This window comes from Trichosurus vulpecula, chromosome 8 (assembly GCF_011100635.1).
Source record: "Trichosurus vulpecula isolate mTriVul1 chromosome 8, mTriVul1.pri, whole genome shotgun sequence".
Classification (NCBI taxonomy): domain Eukaryota; kingdom Metazoa; phylum Chordata; class Mammalia; order Diprotodontia; family Phalangeridae; genus Trichosurus; species Trichosurus vulpecula.
Window position 1 is genome coordinate 196,494,288 of NC_050580.1, and position 20,537 is coordinate 196,514,824.

General features: G+C 41.4%; 1 protein-coding gene across 1 annotated transcript in view; it reads right to left on the reverse strand.

Moving 5' to 3' along the window:
* PLA2G4D (phospholipase A2 group IVD) overlaps nt 1-7,295 on the reverse strand; it is a 42,153-nt gene extending 34,858 nt beyond the window's left edge. Inside the window, exons 1-3 of the mRNA XM_036736690.1 lie at nt 7,277-7,295; nt 6,841-6,965; nt 901-1,029 (exon numbers count right to left, since the gene is read on the reverse strand). Coding sequence (XP_036592585.1) covers nt 901-1,029; nt 6,841-6,965; nt 7,277-7,295 — 273 coding nt within the window. The remainder of the gene's footprint in view (nt 1-900; nt 1,030-6,840; nt 6,966-7,276) is intronic.
* Nucleotides 7,296-20,537: the final 13,242 nt, after the last annotated feature.

Consider the following 20,537-nt stretch of genomic DNA (forward strand, 5'->3'; position numbering starts at 1 on the left):
GAAAGAAGGCTGACTTTAGAGTCCCAGGTTCTGGGTTCAAACCCCAGTTCTCCCATTTACTACTTGTGTTATGTTAGACAATTCACTTAATTTCCTCCATTCCCTTATATATAAAATGAGGGATGGGGGAGAGAGTTGAACTAAAATAATAGTATATACGATATATATATACACACACATATATCATATACAGTGTACACTATATAGTACATTTACTGCTATTATATATATGATCTCTATATATGTAGCATATGTACTCCTAAGTATATATAATATATCTCATATATACTGTATATTAGTAGCATATACATTATATATACTGTGTAGTATTATATAATATACGTAGTATACAGCATATATAATATATATTAGTAGCATATATGCTTAGTAGTGTAGGCTATATATACTATGTACTATTACACAATATATAATATGGTATATATACTATATATATAGTATAATATATACTATATATAATTATATATTATATACAATATGTAATATATATTATATCATATATACCATACATACAATGTAGTATTACATAATATATATTATATAGTATATATTATGTATACTGTATAAAATATGCCCATCTTGAAAGTGTGCAAAGCATTTTACAAGAATTGTCTCTCTTGGGCCTCACAACAACCTGGTCAGGTAGTAGGTCCTATTATTATCCTCATTTTACAGATGAGGAAACTGAGGCTGAAAGAGATAAAGTGACTTGTCCAAGGTCACACGGTTAGGAAGTGCTTCAGGCAGGATTCAAATTCAAGTTGTCGTGACTCCAAGTCTGATACTCCGCCGAGATGCCTCCAAGGACCCTTCCAGCTCCGAGTCTAAGATCCTGCGAGCGGCCAGCTCTGTTAATAAACAATTGGCCAGACAAAGGTCTACCGAGTGACTGCCATACGCAAAGCCTTTTGCCAATTGCCGTGTGAATGGGAAGCAAGAGGCACGACCCCGGCTGTCAGGAAGCTCATACTCTAGGCAGAGCCTCACGCTCCGACACAACAGAAGCAGATCCTAGAACAGGCAGGGAAAGGAAACAAGGAATGGAGGCCTGTGGTTCCAAGGCCATGGGGCCTGGCGGATAAAAAGCAGCTGGAGAAGGACTGGGTGGTGCAGTGGATAGAGCCCTAAAGCTGGGGTCAGCAAGACCTGAGTTCAAATTCCACCTCAGATACTTACTAGCTGTGTGACCTTTGCCTACCTCCATGGAGATGATAATAATGTTTTTTAGTCTTGTCGGACTCTTTGTGACCCCATGGACCACAGCACACCAATACTGTCTGAGGGGTTTTCTTGGCAAAGATACTGGAGCGTTTGCCTTTTCCTTCTCCAGTGGATTAAGGCAAACAGAGGCTAAGTCATCTGCCCAGGGTCACAAAGCTGGGAAGTATCTGAGGTCACATTTGAACTCAGGTCTTCCTGACTCCAGGCCCAGCGCTTTATCCACTGAGCTACTCAGCTGCTAACATTTATATAGAGCTTACTATATTCTAGGTGCTTTACAATTATTATTTACAATTACAATTATATTCTCTCAATAACCCCAGAAGGGAGATGATGTTATAATCCCCACTTTGTCGTTGTTCGGTCATGTCTGACTTAGTGATCCCATTTGGGGTTTTCTTGGCAAAAATACTGTAGTGGTTTGCCATTTCGTTCTCCAGCTCATTTTACAGATGAAGAAACTGAGGCAAACAGGGTTAGGTGACTTTCCCAGGGTCATACAACTAGTAAGTGTCTGGGGCCAGATTTGAACTCGGAAAGATGAGTCTTCCTTATTCCAGTCCCAGAATTCTATCCACTATGCCACCTAGCTGGCCCCAAATCCCCTCTTTACACCTGGGAAAATTGAGGCAAACAGGGGTTAAGTGACTTGCCCAGGATCACACAGCTAGTATGTTCCTGAACTCAGATCTTCCTGATTTCAGGTCCACCCCTCTATCCACCACCACCTAGCTGCCCCAATAATGGAAGCATCTACCTCCCGGTATTGTTCTAAGAATCAAATGAAAGAATATTTGTAAAACATTTTGTAATCCTTAAGACACTTTATAAATGCTAACTATTATCATTATATCTACCCCTAGTCCAAGGAGCCTTTAGAGACTGGGAATGGATTGGGGTCAGAAACATTCAGTGAAGGAAGGTGGGTCAGTACTGGTTGCTCTGTGGCAGGGGTAGAACATAGAGGGAGGCTCTGTGGCAGGAAGTCATGTCGATCACATCCCAAAGAGGCCACAACTTCCTCCCTCCTTTGCTTTTCTTCTGGAGTCTTAGTTGGGGAAGGGCTTGGGCTCACCCCAGATGGATCCCTTAAAGTTTGTTAAATATCTTCAGAGAACAAAGCCACCTTCTATCTCCCTAATACAGAGGGACCCAATCTAAGGCAGGATGGGTCCTAGGGGAACCTTAGTATGATCGAATAAGCCCTGGTTCTAGAGTCACAATTTCTGAGTTCAAATCCTTTCTCTGATGTTTATTTGCCTCTGTAATCATAGGCAAGCCACTTAACTTCTCAGGCCTCAGTTTCTCCTCCTATAAAATGTGAGGGTTAGACCAGATATCTGATGTTCTTTTCAGCTCTATGATTTCTCTTCTGGGAGAGGAAGACCACACATCAGAGGAAGAGATCCCCACCCACCTCCCTTTAGGGATGTCCCTAGGGCCCCCGCTCTTCTCCCGCTCAGGTGATCAAAACTTCTGGAAGCTCCAGAGCAGAGAAATTTGTCTGTAACCAGTTCAGTTCCAGATCCAGAGCCCTGGAACACAGCCTCCATGGCTCCAAAGTCTCCAGAAACAGCCCAGAATTGAGGAATGAAACAGAATACACTATTATGAGTGACTTCACATATAGGGTCATAGACTTTGAACTCTGAGGCTATCTAATCCAACAACCTCATTTTACAGATAAGGGATAGTTAGTGACTTACCCAAGGTCACACTGGTAATGAGTAAACATCAGAGACAAGATGTGAACCCAGGTCCTCTGGCCCCAGAGTTAGTGCTGTTTTCCCCATACTGTGCTGCCTCTCCTGCCACTTGATTTTGATTGCCCACCCACCCTGGTCAGCATTTGGGACAGCCAGGGAGATGGCAGGATTCTCGCATGAGGGAGTCAGAGCTGACATAAGCACCATGGAGAGTTATGGAGTCTTCTCCCTCCCTGGCACTTCAGCTTCAGTTCCGTTAATGATAGTGATAACTGACATTTACAACATGCTTTAAAGTCTGCAAAATGCCTTACACACACTTTCTTATTGGAGCCTCACAATGCCCTTGTAAGGCAGATACTACAGGTGTCATTATTATCATCGCTGTTCCACAAATAAGGAAAAAAATCTCATATCGGTTGAGTGACTTGCCCGTAATTACTTTCCTGGTAAGTGTCAGAGGTAGGGTTTGAATCCAGTTGTCCCTGATTCCAGGTCTAGGCCTCTGTCCACCACTTATGCTAGGGTGATTGACATTGAATGTTAGATAGAATCTCATGACCCCTTGGGAGGCACAGAGGGGGCCTATGGCCTCCTGGCCTGTTCCCTGCTCTAATCCAGGGGGAGAAGCTGACCTCCCAGACTGAGGCAAATCCTGATTTTCTCCAGGAGGTAGGAGACATCTCAACATGAGTTTGACTGTCAGACAAAGGCTACTGAGTAACTAATACCCAATATTTCTCTGTCTCTGATTCTCTCACTTCAATTTCTCTGGACATAATACCTCCAGCAACTGTGACTGTATTCAAACCAGATCAGAGAACAGCGGGTCTCACATTCCACTCCTCCCCTCAGTCCAGACAAAGACACATAGTCTGCTTTCTTCAGACAGCTGAAAACTCTCCCTAATCTAAGCTGAGCCCAGACTTCCAAAAGCCACCTTGGGTCTGTCCGTGAGCTCAGTAGGCACTGTTACCTGGTGAGGATGGTAGGACAGTCCCTCAGACACCAAGTTCTCCATGGCATAATAATCTCTCTGGCTGAAAATACTCTTCAATCAGCTCCTTACAAGGACAGCTGTTCCCCAAGTGGATGGCTTGCTGTGACAGCCCTGGAAAGGGATGGTGCCTTTAATATGACAGTCTCAGTGGATCAAGAGTCCTGTAAACAAATTTGGAGCTCCACCCTCTTGGTGACTCCCACAATTGACAGCCTTTCCCCTTGCTTCACTACAAGGTCCTATTCATCTGTCTATACTTCAAGGTACCACCCTAGGGCTCCAGGGTAGGGCACTACTTCCAAAGCTGAGCTGACAAGAGAAATATATACAACCAGAAAACTGTCCACATTAAGCACCTAGAAGGAGATGAGGAAAGGCCATATGCTGGGGTGAGCTGTAGGGTGAAGATCACTCTGGTAACAGCCTCTGAAGCAACCTTCTAAACCAAAGCCCTCGATGTGAGCCCCTCTGGGCATCTCTGTGCTGTAGATCTCAGTGAAGACACCTGAAATCATGACAGCCCTCAGAACAGCCAAGAAGAGAGAAACACTGGCTGTTTTATCCAACTAGTGATCACGTGGCTAGTTAGCCCTTGTCCTGAGCTTGGTGAGCCAAAGGTAGAATAGTTCTTTATCATTCTAACTCCACTGTCCTCTTGGGTTTGGTCTCATTGGGACCAATCTATATTTGTATTTTGGAACTCACCCAGGGGGATAGTTCCGCTCACCTGTGGTCCAGAGGGTCTGGGCCAATTCTAAATGAATCCAGAGTTCTCAGGAGTCCTGATTAATAGTGACCCAATAGTTCCCAATAGGAACCATTGTCATTTTGTCACTGTCAATGGAAGTAACTATCTGAAAAATGCTCCACATCACTATTGATTCGAGAAATGTAAATTAAAACAACCCTGAGGTATCATCTCACACCTATCAAATTGGCCAGTATGACAGAAAATGAAAATGACAAATATTGGTGGGGATATGGAAAAATTGGGACACTAACGCTCTGTTGGTAGAATTGTGAACTGATCCAATCGTTCTGCAGAACGGTTTGGAACTCCGTCCAAAGGGCTATAAAAAAAACCATGCATACCCTTTGACCCAGCAATACTACTACTAGATCTGTATCCTAAAGAGATTCAAAAAGAAAAAGAATCTCCACATACAAAAATATCTATAGCAGTGCTTTTCATGTTGACAAAGAATTGGAAATTGAGGGGATGCCCATCAATGCATAAACAAGTTGTGGTATATGATTGTGATGAAATACTATTGTGCTATAAGAAATGACAAGCAGGATGCTTTCAGAAAAACCTGTAAAGACTTACATGAACTGATGAAAAGTGAAATTAGCAGAACCAGAACAGTGTACAAAATAACAGCAGTATTGCACTATGATCAACTGTGAATGGCTTAGCTATTCGGAGCAGTACAATGATCTGAGACAATGCTGAAGGACTTAGGATAGAAAATGCTATCCACCTTCAGAGAAAGAATTGATGCAGCCTGAATGCAGATCAAAGCATATTTGTTTTTAAATTTTCTTTGTTTTTCTTGATCATTATTTTGGTCTGTGTTTTCTTTCACAACATGACTAATACGGAAATATGTTTTGCATGACTACACATGTATAGCCTATATCAAATTGCTTTACTTCTCAAAGAGAAGGGAAAAGAAGGAGGGGAAGAGAAAATCGGAATTCAAAATTTTTAAAAAAAGCAAATGTTAAAAAATGCTTTTACATGTAATTGGAAAAATAAAATATTTAAATTGAAAAAATAAAAATAAACAACATACGTAAAAATTCTTTTTAAAAGGAAGTAACTTATCTGCTTCTCTCCAAAATTTCTTTATAAAGAAATGGCTTTCGAAGACCTTGTTTATGAGATCTGTATAATAATGGTCAGTCAGAATCATTTATTAAGCATGGACTATGTGCTAAGCACTGGAGAGACAAAGAAAGGCAAAATTTAGTCCCTACTCCAAAGAGGTTCACAGTGTATTGGGGGAGACAGTCATGCAAACAGCCATGTAGAAATAAGATATATTTAGGATCAATTGGAGACAATCTGAAAGGGAAGGCACTAAAATTAAAGAAGACTGTGAAAGGCTTCTCGAAAAAGGCAAGACTTGAGCTGAGATTTGAAGGAAGCCAGGGAACCTGAGAAGCAGAGATGAAGAAGGAGACACTTCCAGGCATGGGAGACAGAGGATGAAAATGCTGTGAGGAGATTCAGCCATGTTTGAGAAACAAGAAGGAGACCGGTGTTACAGAATCACACACTACAAAGGGAGATGTAAGGTACAAGAAGACTGGAAAGGTAGGAAGGGGCCAGGTTATGAAGGGCTTGAAGAGCCAAACAAAGGGTTTTATATTTGGAACTAGAGGTGATAGAAACCATAATCTATTTAATTTGTTCTCTTGCCCTAGACTACTTGAGAAACTGGCCCCATTAATATGGAGACATAAGGAGATCAAAACTTAGCAACCTGTGCCTACTCTCACACATGGAAAAGCACTCTATCTCTTGAAATTTAGTCTTTTGGTAGTTGTCTTGTCTTGGGGGCCCCACTTTTATTGAATGCAAATATTTAGCTTGGAGAGGATAAGTCTATGATCAGTCCAGCACTCAGTGCCACACACCACCTTCATTACCCTCACATTTCTCTTCTTCTCACAATAAGATAGTCTAGTAAATGCCAATGTTTGCTGTGAGGGTGTATCCATGAAGTTTTATTGTTTTAGGTAAATAGAAGACAGAAGTGGTGATGAGAAGGTCATGAGTTGCACAAGTCAATTTGCTATTGCTGTTTCCAACTCCATTACTCCTCCTAAGGATTCCTTGCCATGTCTGATAATCTGCCCCTACTCTGGCATTAAAGTCAATCAAATTACAAACTCGTCCACTTTTGGCCCATTAATGATGAGGGTCTCTAGGTCTTCATAAAATTTTTCTGTGACTTCACCAGGGCTCATCATGATAGGAGCGTACACACTGATGATGGTGTCATGGCACTTTCCTACAGATGGCAGTCACAGCGTCATGAGCCTGTCATTCACTGCTTTTGGAAGGCATACAAGCTAGTTGACTAGATTGTTTTGATTATGAAACCTATGCCAGTTTCATGGTGCTCCCCGTCATTGTGGCCACTCCAGAAAAACACGTATCCAGCTCCAACTTCAGTAAGCTGGCCTTCATTTGCCAGGTTTGTTTCACTCAAAGCTGCTATTTGGATGTGATGCCAGCTGAGTTCTCTCACAATAAGAGCTATTCAAATTTCAGGTCCATTAGATTTGTCGTTATCCATAAGCATGTACACATACCATGTACCAATGGTGAGTAGAATCATCTTCGCAAAGGGTTTTTATATTGTTTTGTGTTTCAACCACAGGGTGGGATTCCTGCCTGCCTCAGTAAGCAGGCCAGGGTTGGGTGAGCAGACAATTTTTAGGGTACCTTTTCTAGCCCCTTCCTCATACAAGTAAGTGAGCAATATGGTCCTTTAAAAAGGCCACTCAGGGGGGCGGAGCCAAGATGGCGGCTGGTAAGCACGGACTAGAGTGAGCTCCATACCCGAGTCCCTCCAAAAACCTATAAAAATGGCTCTGAACCAATTCTAGAACGGCAGAACCCACAGAACAGCAGAGGGAAGCAGGGCTCCAGCCCAGGACAGCCTGGATGGTCTCTGAGTGAGGTCTATTCCACACGGAGCTGGGAGCTGGGAACGGAGTGGAGCAGAGCCCAGCCTGAGCAGCGTGGACGATCCAGACCAGAAGCCGGGCGGAGGGGGCCCTAGCGCCCTAAATATGTGAGCTGTGGCAGTTACCAGACCCCTCGACCCACAAACACCAAAGACTGCGGAGAAGGTTAGTGGGAAAAGCTGCGGGAGTAGAAGGAGTTCGCGGTTTGGCTTCCAGCCCCGGGGGCAGCGGAGGTAGGGCAGCTACAGCTGTTGTTACTTCCAGCTCCAGGCCCACCTGGTGGGAGGAATTAAGTGGCGGATCAGAGCAGGAGTGCAACAGCCTGCTGAAGATCTAAGCCCAGTCTGGACTGGGGGTCCTTGGGGAAGGAGGAGTGCGGCTCTGACAGAGCTGGCACCTCCCCCCCAAACGTAGAACATAGAACTCGTAAGTCTACAAGCAGTCATACCCCAGTGAAAAACTCAAGGGTCAAGTTAGTTGGTTGGGAATATGGCCAGGCAGCGAAAACGCGCCCAGATTCAGTCTCAGACTTTGGATTCTTTCTTTGGTAACAAAGAAGACCAAAACATACAGCCTAAAGAAGACAACAAAATCATAGAGCCTACAACAAATGCCTCCAAGAAAAACATGAACTGGCCCCAGGCCATAGAAGAACTCAAAAAGGATTTGGAAAAGCAAGTTAGAGAAGTAGAGGAAAAATTGGGAAGAGAAATGAGAAGGATGTGAGAAAACCATGAAAAACAAGTCAATGACTTGCTAAAGGAGACCCAAAAAAATACTGAAAAATACACTGAAGAAAACAACACCTTAAAAAACAGACTAACTCAAATGGCAAAAGAGCTCCAAAAAGCCAATGAGGAGAAGAATGCCTTGAAAGGCAGAGTTAGCCAAATGGAAAAGGAGGTCCAAAAGACCACTGAAGAAAATACTACTTTAAAAATTAGATTGGAGCAAGTGGAAGCCAGTGACTTTATGAGAAATCAGGATATTATAAAACAGAACCAAAGGAATGAAAAAATGGAAGACAATGTGAAATATCTCCTTGGAAAAACCACTGACCTGGAAAATAGATCCAGGAGAGATAATTTAAAAATTATTGGACTACCTGAAAGCCAGATCAAAAAAAGAGCCTAGATACCATCTTTCAGGAAATTATCAAGGAGAACTGCCCTGATATTCTAGAGCCACAGGGCAAAATAGAAATTGAAAGAATCCATCGATCACCTCCTCAAATAGATCCCAAAAAGAAATCTCCTAGGAATATTGTTGCCAAATTCCAGAGCTCCCAGATCAAGGAGAAAATACTGCAAGCAGCCAGAAAGAAACAATTTGAGTATTGTGGAAACCCAATCAGAATAACCCAAGATCTGGCAGCTTCTACATTAAGAGATCGAAGGGCTTGGAATGCGATATTCCGGAGGTCAATGGAGCTAGGATTAAAACCTCGAATCACCTACCCAGCAAAACTGAGTATCATGTTCCAAGGCAAAATATGGATTTTCAATAAAATAGAGGACTTTCAAGCTTTCTCAGTGAAAAGACCAGAACTGAATAGAAAATTTGACTTTCAAACACAAGAATCAAGAGAAGCATGAAAAGGTAATCAAGAAACGGAAATTGCAAGGGACTTACTAAAGTTGAACTGTTTTGTTTACATTCCTACATGGAAAGATGATGTGTATGATTCATGAGACCTCAGTATTAGGGTAGTTGAAGGGAATATGCATATATATATATATATATATATATATATATATATATATATATATATATATGTGTGTGTGTGTGTGTGTGTGTATATATATATGTGTGTATATATATATATGTTTATGTATATATATATAAGTGAATGTGTATGTATGTATATATCTATGTGTATGTGTATGTATGTGTATATATATGTGTGTTTATATGTGTATATATATATATATATGTAAAAGAGAGAGAGCAGACACAGGGTGAGTTGAAGATGAAGGGAAGATATCTAAAAGAAATAAAATGAAATTAAGGGATGAGAGAGTAACATACTGAGAGAGGGAGATAGGGAGAGATAGAATGGGGTGGATTATCTCGCATAAAGGTGGCAAGAGGAAGCAGTTCTATGGGAGGAGGGGAGAGGGCAGGTGTGGGGGGAATGAGTGAACCTTGCTGTCATCAGATTTGGCCTGAGGGGGAATACCATACATACTCAGTTGGGTATCTTACCCCACAGGAAAGAAGAGGGAGGAAGATAAAAAAAAAAATAAAAGGCGGGGGGATGATGGAGGGGAGGGCAGATGGGGGTGGAGGTAATCAAAACAAACACTTTGGAAAGGGGACAAGGTCAAGGGAGAAAATTCAATAAAGCGGGATGGGTTGGGAAGGAGCAAAATGTAGTTAGCCTTTCACAACATGAGTATTGTGGAAGGGTTATACATAATAATACATGTGTGGCCTAGGTTGAATTGCTCAACTTCTTAGGGAGGGTGGGTGGGAAGGGAAGAGGAAAGAGAATTTGGAACTCAAAGTTTTAAAATCAGATGTTCAAAAACAAAAAAAAGTTTTTATATGCAACTAAAAAATAAGATACACAGGCAATGGGGTGTAGAAATTTATCTTGCCCTACAAGAAAGGAAGGGAAAAGGGGATGAGAGGGGAGGGGGGTGATAGAGGGGAGGGCTGACTGGGGAACAGGGCAACCAGAATATAAGCCATCTTGGAGTGGGGGGGAGGGTAGAAATGGGGAGAAAATTTGTAATTCAAACTGTTGTGAAAATCAATGCTGAAAACCAAATATGTTAAATAAATAAATTGCATTTAAAAAAAAAAAAGGCCACTCAGACACCAAGGGGGCTGCCGAATCCCACTGCTGCTTCAGTCCAGTGAGAAGACAACCCTATAACCTAGGCTGCCTGTGTGCAGGGTCGTGACTACAGTTACCTGTGCTCATACCTGCTGCTTCATCACTTGCCTGTCACCACAGGACTTTGAGGTAGGCAAAAATGGTAAAATGGCATGGGTGATGTCTTTTAACTCACACATAAATTGGATTTAAGTGAGGCAGAATTGCATGAAGTCGTCAGCCTCATTCTCTCTTCCAGAGTCATCAGAGTTCAGTGGCAAGACAAAAATCAAGATGACTGCCATGACCTGGGTTGTAGTGGACCACCTTGGCATCTTCCATGTCTGGCCAAGTATAGAGCCCACTTTAGCCACCTTCACAGGCTTTGGAAAAAATTGTTCGTATCTGCCCATCCTGTCAGGGGAAGTCTTCACGTGTTTGGGGTAAGCACCCCCACTAACCCACTGACAGATTTGTGGGCCATGGGTTATCCTCAACCTGATTTAGCCCATCTGCTGAGACAGTTTTACCAGGGTGTGTTTGCTGCATACGCTACAGCTCTTTGGAGCCACAGGTGAGAGTTGAGTACCAGGTAGACACCAAAGGTGGATGAGCCGCCCTGAAAAGGGCTTGGCAAGCCCTCACATTAAGGTTATTAGTTTTCCCTAGTATACTCCAGTAGTCATGTAACCAAAGCTACCAATATCTTGCTTTGCTACATTTATTTTATTTTTGTTTCTGTTCTGGGTGTGCCTAAGAGGCCAGCAAAATTTCCTTTCGACAAGCATTTGTTAAGCAACTATTAGATACAGAGAACTGTGCTAGGTAGTTAAGATGGATCCCTGTCCTCAAGAAGCTTACAGCTTACATTAGTGGAAGAGGTATCATCTGAGTTGGACTTTTAAAGGGCAGATAGAAATTCCACAAGCAAAGAAGAGGGAAAATATTCCAGACATAAGACACAAGCTGAGCAAAGACACAGCACGTATTTAGGGGCAGAAAATTGTCTAATTTGGTTGGAATACATAGTGCACTTTGTTGTTTTTCAGGTGTTTCAGTCATGTCTGACTCTTTGTGACTTCATTGGAGGTTTTCTTGGCAAAGCTACTGAAGTGCTTTGCCATTTCCTTCTCTAGCTCATTTGATGGATGAGGAAATGGAGGCAAATGCATTAAGTGACTTGCCCATAGTCACAGAGCTAGTAAGTGTCAGAAGCCACATTTTAACTCAGGAAAATGAGTCTTCCTGACTCCAGATCCACAACCCTACCCACTGCCCCACATAGTGCCCAGGGGAGTAATTAATATGAGATAAGGCTTGAAGGCAAGGTGAAGTTGGTCCAGGTGGTAGAGGGTCTTGAATGCATGGTAAAAGGGTTTGATCTCAGAAAGTAATAGGGAACCACTAGAGGAGTGACGTAAAGAGATCAATAAGATGCATAAGAAAGATTCTTCTGGCATTGGAATGAAGGATAGAATGAAAAGGAGAAAAGAAAGGAGCTGGGAAGATGCCTTTGGCTCTAACATGTTATTGCCTTGAGAAAGTCAAATTGAGATGTTTCTTCTGTGCCAAAGGATGGAACCACTGGAGGCAGCACCCTGTAACATGGAATCCAAGGTAACTCCTCGTAACAAATGCCCAATAAGTAGGCAAGTCAGGGCTGGATTGATGGCAGTGCTCTGGGATCCACTGGTTTAAACCTTTGCCAGGAAGGAAGCCCTGACCAAATCAGTCTCAAATCAAAAGAATGGGGAGATAGAGTGATGTAGTGAGGAGAGCCCTGGAGTAGGAATCCTTAAACTTGGGTTCTAGTTTCCTCTGCTACTAAGTAACTGTGACTTTGGGTGACTCAGCTTCTCTGAGCCCCCACGTCCTAATTTGCAAAAGGAGAGAGTTGATCTAGAAGATCATTAAGGTGATATGACTCTAAAATTCTGGCTCTTATTCAGTGAGAATGGTCTCTAACACATACCAAGGTCAGCAGACCTCCAAACCTCTTGGATGTCTACACAGGTTCAGAATTTCCAAAAATCATTTCAAAGAAATGATAAAAGAACAATTCCTCAAAAGCTGCAGGTTGGAAAATAGGATCTATTTAAATGTCCATTTATCATTTTGCACTTTGAGGCAGCTGCTATCTGTAATTTACCTTTGCTTCAGTATACAAAGCAATGCCCCGTTGGGAATTGGAGGTGGGAAAAGTTCTCCAGAGAAGAGAACCCAAGGACCCAGCCTAGGGCTTTGAGTCCAGATACTAACATTCATTTCCCAAGACTCAAATGAGATCTGAGCAGGACTCAGTCAACCGCACAGTGTTCATCCCTTTGGCCAGGGCCTATAAAGCCAAAAAGTCTGTAAGGCAACACCCAATTCTATGACAACCAAAATGATCTGATGGATCAGCTTAGTTAGAAGTCAGGATTTCCGGGTTCTAGGCTTCACTCTATCCCTTAGCTGTCTGGGAGGATTATCTGGTCTTGCCAGGGCCTAGGTTTCCTTAGCGATCAGATGAACTAGGAGGGACTGAGGCTAAAAAAATATGAAAGCACAGAGAAAAGTGCTAACAGAAGACTTAGTCATTTCTGCCACAAGATCTATAAGGCCGTAGGACAATACCAGAGCTTCCCTGGACATCTGGGAGCTGTGGCTTCTAATGTGACCTGTGCAAAGCTGATGGACTTTCTATTCAACTTGCCTACTGCCTGGGAAGCTTTCCCCAGTTAAAATATGTTATGTATTATACACATATCTTGGACCTCAGCTGGGAGGTGTGCGAATGACATATGGAAGAACAGAAGGATTATAGGATTAAGAATTTAGGGATCATCTAGTCCAACCCCCTCATTTAACAGATGAAAAAAAAACAGATCCTTTTCAATTCTAAAGTTATAATCCTAGGATCTGAAGGTCAACAGTGCTCTGTGGTATTTTGAATGCAGTCAAACCAAGAAGGTAGGGAATGAATCAGTCCAGAGGTGTTGTGATTGGTAGAGAAGGGAAAAGAAGATCAGCCTAATGAAAGTCCCCTAACCTTGTCCCACGGGAGGCTGCCACCCAAGGCCTCCAACCACTGGTTGAAAAAAGAATAACTCATCATCTCTATAACCCTTTACATTTTACAAAGTCTTTTCCCTACAACCACCCCAGGGAAATGTGGCAAATATTTTTACCTCCATTTGCCAGATGGGGAAACAGAGGTTCTGCCCCAAGCACCAGTGAACCAGAAAGGGGTTACTTGTTTAGGGGGTACTTTCCCACTTCTTCCTCTCTCTTCTTTCTCCTGCAATCTGGACTTTGCCATCTCCCCAGAGCAGCCTCCCTCTCTGCACACACATCCACTAGAACTTCTCTCTCAGAGGTCCCCTGTGTCCTTTGGAAGGCTTCCCTTCCCCCACCAATTTTCATTCTCCTTGTGCCACAAAATCATTGCTGACCAACACTCTCCTTTTGGGATACTCTTTGCCTTACCTGATCCTCCCAATCGATACCGACCTTCTCTGCCTCAGAACTCACATGGCACTTTGCTTCGTGCTTTTCTACTAACAATAGAATAATAACAGCTACCCTTTCTATTGCAGCTTAAGGCTGGCCAAGGCTTTTACGTATCCTATTTCATTTGGTCCTCACAACAACCTGAGGAGATGGGTGCTATTATTATCCCCACTTTACAGGTGAGGAAATTGAGACTCAGAGATACTTGCCCAGTGTCACATAACTAGTGATTGCCTAGGGCAGGATTTGAAGTCAGATCTTTCTGACTCCAAGTTCAGCACTCTACCCTCTGTGCCAGGTAGCTTGTTATAGCTATATGTGTGTGTGTGTGTATATGTATATACACACATATATGTGTATATATGTATACACATATATACACACATACATAACACATGTATACAGTTATATATACATACACACACAAATATATAGTTATATATATATACTTGCTTTATTTCACTACTAAACTCTAGGGCAGAGAATATGCCTTATTGAAATTTTATCTCTCTGCAAAGTGAAATGAGCAGAACCAGGAGAACACTGTATGCAGTAACAGCAATATTGTGCGATGATCAGCTATGAATGACTTAGCTATTCTCAGCAGAAGAATGATTCAAGACAACTCTGAAGGACTCATGATGAAAAATGCTACCCACCTCCAGAGAAAGAACTGCTGGAGTCTGATTGCAGATCAAAGCATACTCTTTTTTTTTTACTTTATTTTTCTTGGGTTTTCTTTTGGCCGAGTCTGTTTTCTTTTACAACAGACTATGGAAATATGTTTTGTATGACTACACAAGTATAACTTATATCAAAATTGCTTGCCTTCCCAATGAGGGAAAGAATTTGGAACTCAAAATTTTAAAAACAGATGTTAAAATTGTTTTTACATGTAACTGGGGGAAAATAAAATACTAAATAAATTTCTGAAAAAAGAAATTTTCTCTCTCCCTCAGTGTGTGACAGACTCTTGGTTCCTTTATTCAATAGAATGACCCTCTGCCTGAGGGGGCTATTAACACACCAGGACAGACAAAGGTTCACCAGTCTGAGGAGAGGATGAATTCTCTCTCCTAGTTCTAAAGGTGTGGGAGTACCATTCTTCTCTGACCCACCTGCTTTCCATGAAAGATGCAAAGTCCTGGGTAACACAATATTATATTAATATGAGATGGTAGGAGGAACACTGACTCTGGAGTTAGAGAATTCTGGTTTAAATCTTGTCCTTGACACTTAACAACCAGTGTGATCTTAGGCAAGTCATTTAACCTCTGTTGGCCTCAGTTTCTTCATCTGTAGAATAAGGAGTGTGGACTAAATGATTTTTAAGATTCCTCATAGCTCTAACTCGATATTCCTATGACCTGTCAGAGTTATAACAGAGAGTCTTCTGTAGAGTTTGTCAGGAGTTGAGAGGTCACAACTCTTAGTGACCATATTTGGGGTTTTCTCGGCAGAGTGGTTTGCCATTTCCTTCTCCAGCTCATTTTGCAGATGAGAAAACTGAGACAAACAGGGTTAAGTGACTTGCCCAAGGTCACACAGCTAAGTGTCTGAGGCAGGATTTGAACTCAGAAAGATGAGTCTTCCTATCCATAGTGCCACCTAGCTGCCCTCAACAAATTCAATCAAGAGTTTATTACTAACTTGAGGTAGAGGGAAGGCTTCCTCATAGAGGAGGTGGCATCTGAGCTAGATTTTAACAAATGAATGAATGAGGGAAAGCATTCATTAAACATTTACTGTGTGCCAAACACTGTGTTAAGGACAGATTTTAAAGGGTGGATAGAAATTCCACAAATGAAGAGAGGGAGGGAGGGAAAACATTTTGGGCATAATGCATGGAAGTGGGAGGGTACATGGTATATCCAGAGAACAAAGACTGGTTAAAGCATAAAGGGGTAAGATGTCATATTGTGGATGGCATTCAATGCCAGATATAGACATTTTAACTTTACTCAGGAAGCAACAGGTTTAATGCTAGGTCCTGATCAATGCGAATAAAGAATACTGTGAAGTGATCACATGATTCAAATTTTCAATGTATAATTCCACTGGGCTGGGACCAATTATCATATTTTACATATAATTAGATTTTCAAATGGTGTGAATTTGACCAGCTCATGGAATTCATTATTCAGGACTTAGATGTATAAAAGTAGCATAAAAAGATAACATTTAATGTCGACAAGGGCTTTGAGGAAACCAGCATACAGCTATAGTGTTGGTAGAACTGTAATTCGATGCAGTCTTTTTTTTTTTGAGGCAATTGGGGTTAAGTGGCTTGCCCAGGGTCACACAGCTAGTAAGTGAGAAGTCAGATTTGAAGTCAGGAAGATAAGTCTTCCTGAGTGTAGTCTTTTTGAAGAACAATACGGCAATAAAGTCTAAGAATTAATTACAAAATGGATCATACCTTTTGAGTGTTCCACTAATGAAACTATTCCCAAAAATGACATTGCCAAGGAAAAGACCTATTTGTACAAAAAGATTCATAACTGCTCTGTTTGTAATAGCGAAAAACAGGAAATACTCCTTATACCCAGCGATTGAGTCATGACTCAATAAATTATCGTAAATCGGTATAATAAAACCCTAGGTCCATAGGCCCAGAGAGATTAGAACTGGAAGGGGACTTGCAAACCATCTCATTTTACAGAGGTGGAGACGGAGGCCCAGAGAAAATAAGTGACTTGCCCAAGATCCTGCTGGGCAAAAGCTGAGAGTTGAACCCCAATCTCCTGACTCTAGACCAAGAGCCTTTTAGCCAAGTGGTGCAGGGGAGAGAGTGTTATACCTGGAGTCAGGAAGATCTGAGTTCAAATCCAGCCTCAGACTGGCTCTGTGACCCTGGACAAGTCACTTAACCTCTATTCACCTCAGTTTTCTTATCTATAGAATGGGGACAATAATAGCACCTTCCTCCCAAGGTTAACATAAGGATAAAATGAGACATTTGTAACATGCTTTGCAAACTTTAGAACACTATGTAAGTGCTAGCTGTAAGTGGTATTATTATTATTAAGTGCATAGTAGGCTATTAAAATGATAAACACAAGGAATATTAAAACTACTGACTTGTACAAAGAGATTCAAAGAGAAGAAAGCAGGATTAGAACAATATACACAGAAAAACAACAAATTATAAGTAATAAGGCAGAAAAGACATCCGAAGAGGACATAGTACCTAAGATGTTATTAATACAATCTGGACTTTAGTCTTTGCATTGGTGAGATGGTTATGTAGGAAAGAAGAAGTTATTTGAAAATAAATAAATATTGCGTTAGCAGAAACCTTCCAGGCAGGTAGGAAAAAGGTGGTCAGATTTACGGTGTGAGCCTTAGGGGGGAAAAGAAAACCACCTCAGCCCTTATTGCTAGTTACTTCCTTAGGATCAAGGAAAAGACTTGCTGGATAGCGATCTTCCATCTTACTGTTGGCCAGAGAAAAAGGACCAGATACCACCCACCTCTCTGAACAGGGTCATAGAAGCAACCTCTCCTCTGACCTTGAGCAACTTTTTGTTTTGTTTTTTTTTTTAAAGATGATGGACCTATGAAGGAGGGTGCTGTCCACCTCCAGAGAAAGAACTGACGAATAGAAATATACATAGTATGGTCTTACATATATATGTGTGTGTGTGTGTGTGTGTGTGTGTGTGTGTGTGTGTGTGTATACCCATATGTGCATATGTTTAGAGATATGTATGTAAAAATGTATACGTATTCATGTTTAATTGTAGCCTTCTCTAGGGCAGAGTGGGGGAGGGAAAAAAAAAAGTACAGAGCAGAGAACAAAAGAAAACCTAGAAAGAAGCACAGAAAAGCTGGGTTGCTTTGAAAACAATGTACAGAATTTATTACATGGAAATTTATTATTTACATATATATTTATATTCTACTGAGTACATGGAAATGTCCTTTTTTCTTATTTTGTATTTAAGTTTAAAATGAATAAAAATTATTTTTAAAATGAGGCTCTTAGATATATAAAAATATATATGTATATATACATACATATTATATATAAAGAATGAATAGCAAGCCCTTTTTCTTAGGCTCAAATTATAATAGCTAGCATTTACATAGTACTCTAAGTTTTGCAAAGGATTTTACAAATATGATCTCATTTGATCTTCACAACAGCTCTGAGAGGTAGGTATTTTTACTCCCCTCTTACAAATGAAGAAACTGAGGAAGACAGAGGTTAAGTGATTTGGCCAGGAGCACATAGCTAGGAATTATCTTGGGCAGAATTTGAACCCACATCTTCCCATGAGAAACAGAGGAAGCAGTTCCATTTCCACAAAAGAGATGCATGCACACACTCCCAGCCTCAGGATGTAAGTCAGGGGTGACTAGCTCCAACCAGAGCTGTGATCTAGCAGAACCAAGTCAGAAGCTTGGATGCATGCTTAACAAGCTGTTTATTATTAACCCACACACCCCCAGGGTGGAGCAAGCTAATTTGAATGCACATGCAGTGCATGACAAGGGAGGGAGAACACATCTAGGAGAAGAACATGGAATAGGCGGTTCAGGAAGTTGTATCCAGCCGATTCGGAACAGGGGAGGAACCTGCCCGACAAGAAGGGGACTTAAAAAAACTGACTGCGACCAGGGCTTGGCGCGCCTTTCTCTTAAAGGCTACCCATCCAAAAGGACACCAAATAAAAATCTTTTTTTCCTAAATTCACCAATGGCCAGGAGGAGTTTTTGGCAAGATGATTATTTCTCACATTCCTGACTCCAGCTGCAGGACTCTATCCATTGCACTAAACTATACTACCCAACTGCCCCAAATCTAGCCCTCAGTTGGATTCCCTTTGCTTTGGTCGATGGAATTATCCATCTATAAAACGGGAATGATAAAAATACTCGCCCTACCTACTTCATATTCAGTCAGGAGGAATGAATGAGACAATGCAGTGAAAGCCCTTGGCAAATTATAATTATCAGAAGCCTTTATGATAGCTTTCATTTGCACATCATGATATTTGAGAGCAAGCAAGAGCTTTAAAGATTGTACGGCCCTAGCCAAGGCCACTGCTGCTCCAACAGTTTTCTCCCAGCGCTTAGCACGGTGCCTGGCACACAGTAGGCATTTAATAAATGTTTACTGATTGACTGGATGGAACCTAGTATTTATGGGAAGCCAACGTACAAAAAAAACAAGTGATGAGAAAGGACAAGGCAGTGGGGCTTGATGGTTTTGTGTATTCTAAACTATGGGTTTGGGTGAAATGTAATGGTTAGGGTAAATTAAAGCTAGCTGTCACTCTGGACTTTATCTTTAATATTTCTTCTTTTAAAACAGACAGAAGGAACTTAATGCTAGAGGCTTTCCCCTGAGATTACCTCCAATTTATCCTGCATATGTCTTGTTTGTATATATCATTTGCACGTTTATCTCCTCCATTAGATCGTGAGCCACTTGAGGGCAAAGTGACTGTTTTTTGTAAAGTCCTTGGCACAGAGTAGTGCTCAATAAATGCTTGTTGTCTTGACTACCTTCCCACACCACCGTAGTCCAGATCTTCATCAGCCCTCACCGCCACTATTGTAAAAAGTACCTACCTTGTCTCCTTGTTTCCAGTCTTCTCCTTTCCAAGCCATTCTTCACACACAGCTGCCAAAACGATCTCCCTAATGTACAAATATGACCTTGTCTCTCCTTTCTCAAAAACTCCCTACTCCTGCCTGTTGGATAAAATACAAATTCCTTAGCAGCCAAGTGGTCTTCAAGTCAGGAAGACCTGAGTTCAACCCCAACCGCAGACACTTCCTAACAGTATGATTCTAGGCAAGTCACTTAATCTCTCCCAGCTTCAGTTTTCTCATCTGTAAAATGGGAATTATAAGGACCACCTTTGCAGTGTTGCTGTGAGGATCAAAAGCAAAAAAGTATTTTGCAAACTTTAAAGAACTACATAAATGCAAGCTGTTATTATTTCTCCATGGATCATCCATGTTCTCTACTAGTTTTCTTCGGACATAGGGATGACCCTGCATTCTCTTTTTTTAAACTTTCAGTATATATATTCTTTTATTTTCCCCCAATTACCTGTTAAAACAATTTTTTTAACATTTGGTGTTTTTTTTAAGTTTTGAGTTCAAAATTCTATCCCTCCCTTCCTTCCTCCCTTCCCTCCATCTTCCCTGAGACAGTAAGCAATCAGATATAGGTTATACAAGTACAGTCATATAAAACATTTCCATATTAGTAATTTTGTACAAGAAGACTCAAATTTAAAAAAAAGAATGAAAGAAAGTGAAAATAGCATGTTTCGATGGGTATTCAGACAATATCAGTTGTTTCTCTGGAGTCAGATAGCATGCTGGATCATTAGTCCTTTGGGATTGTCTTGGATCATCATATTGCTAAGAACAGCTAAGTAATTCACAGTTTTTTGTTGTACAACATTGCTGTTACTGTGTACAATGTTCTCCTCGTTCTGCTCACTTCACTATGAATCAGTTTGGGTAAGTCTTCCTAGATTTTTTTGAAATCATCTTGCTTGTCATTTTTCATACACCACAGCTTGTTTAGCCATTCCCCAATTGATGGGCACCT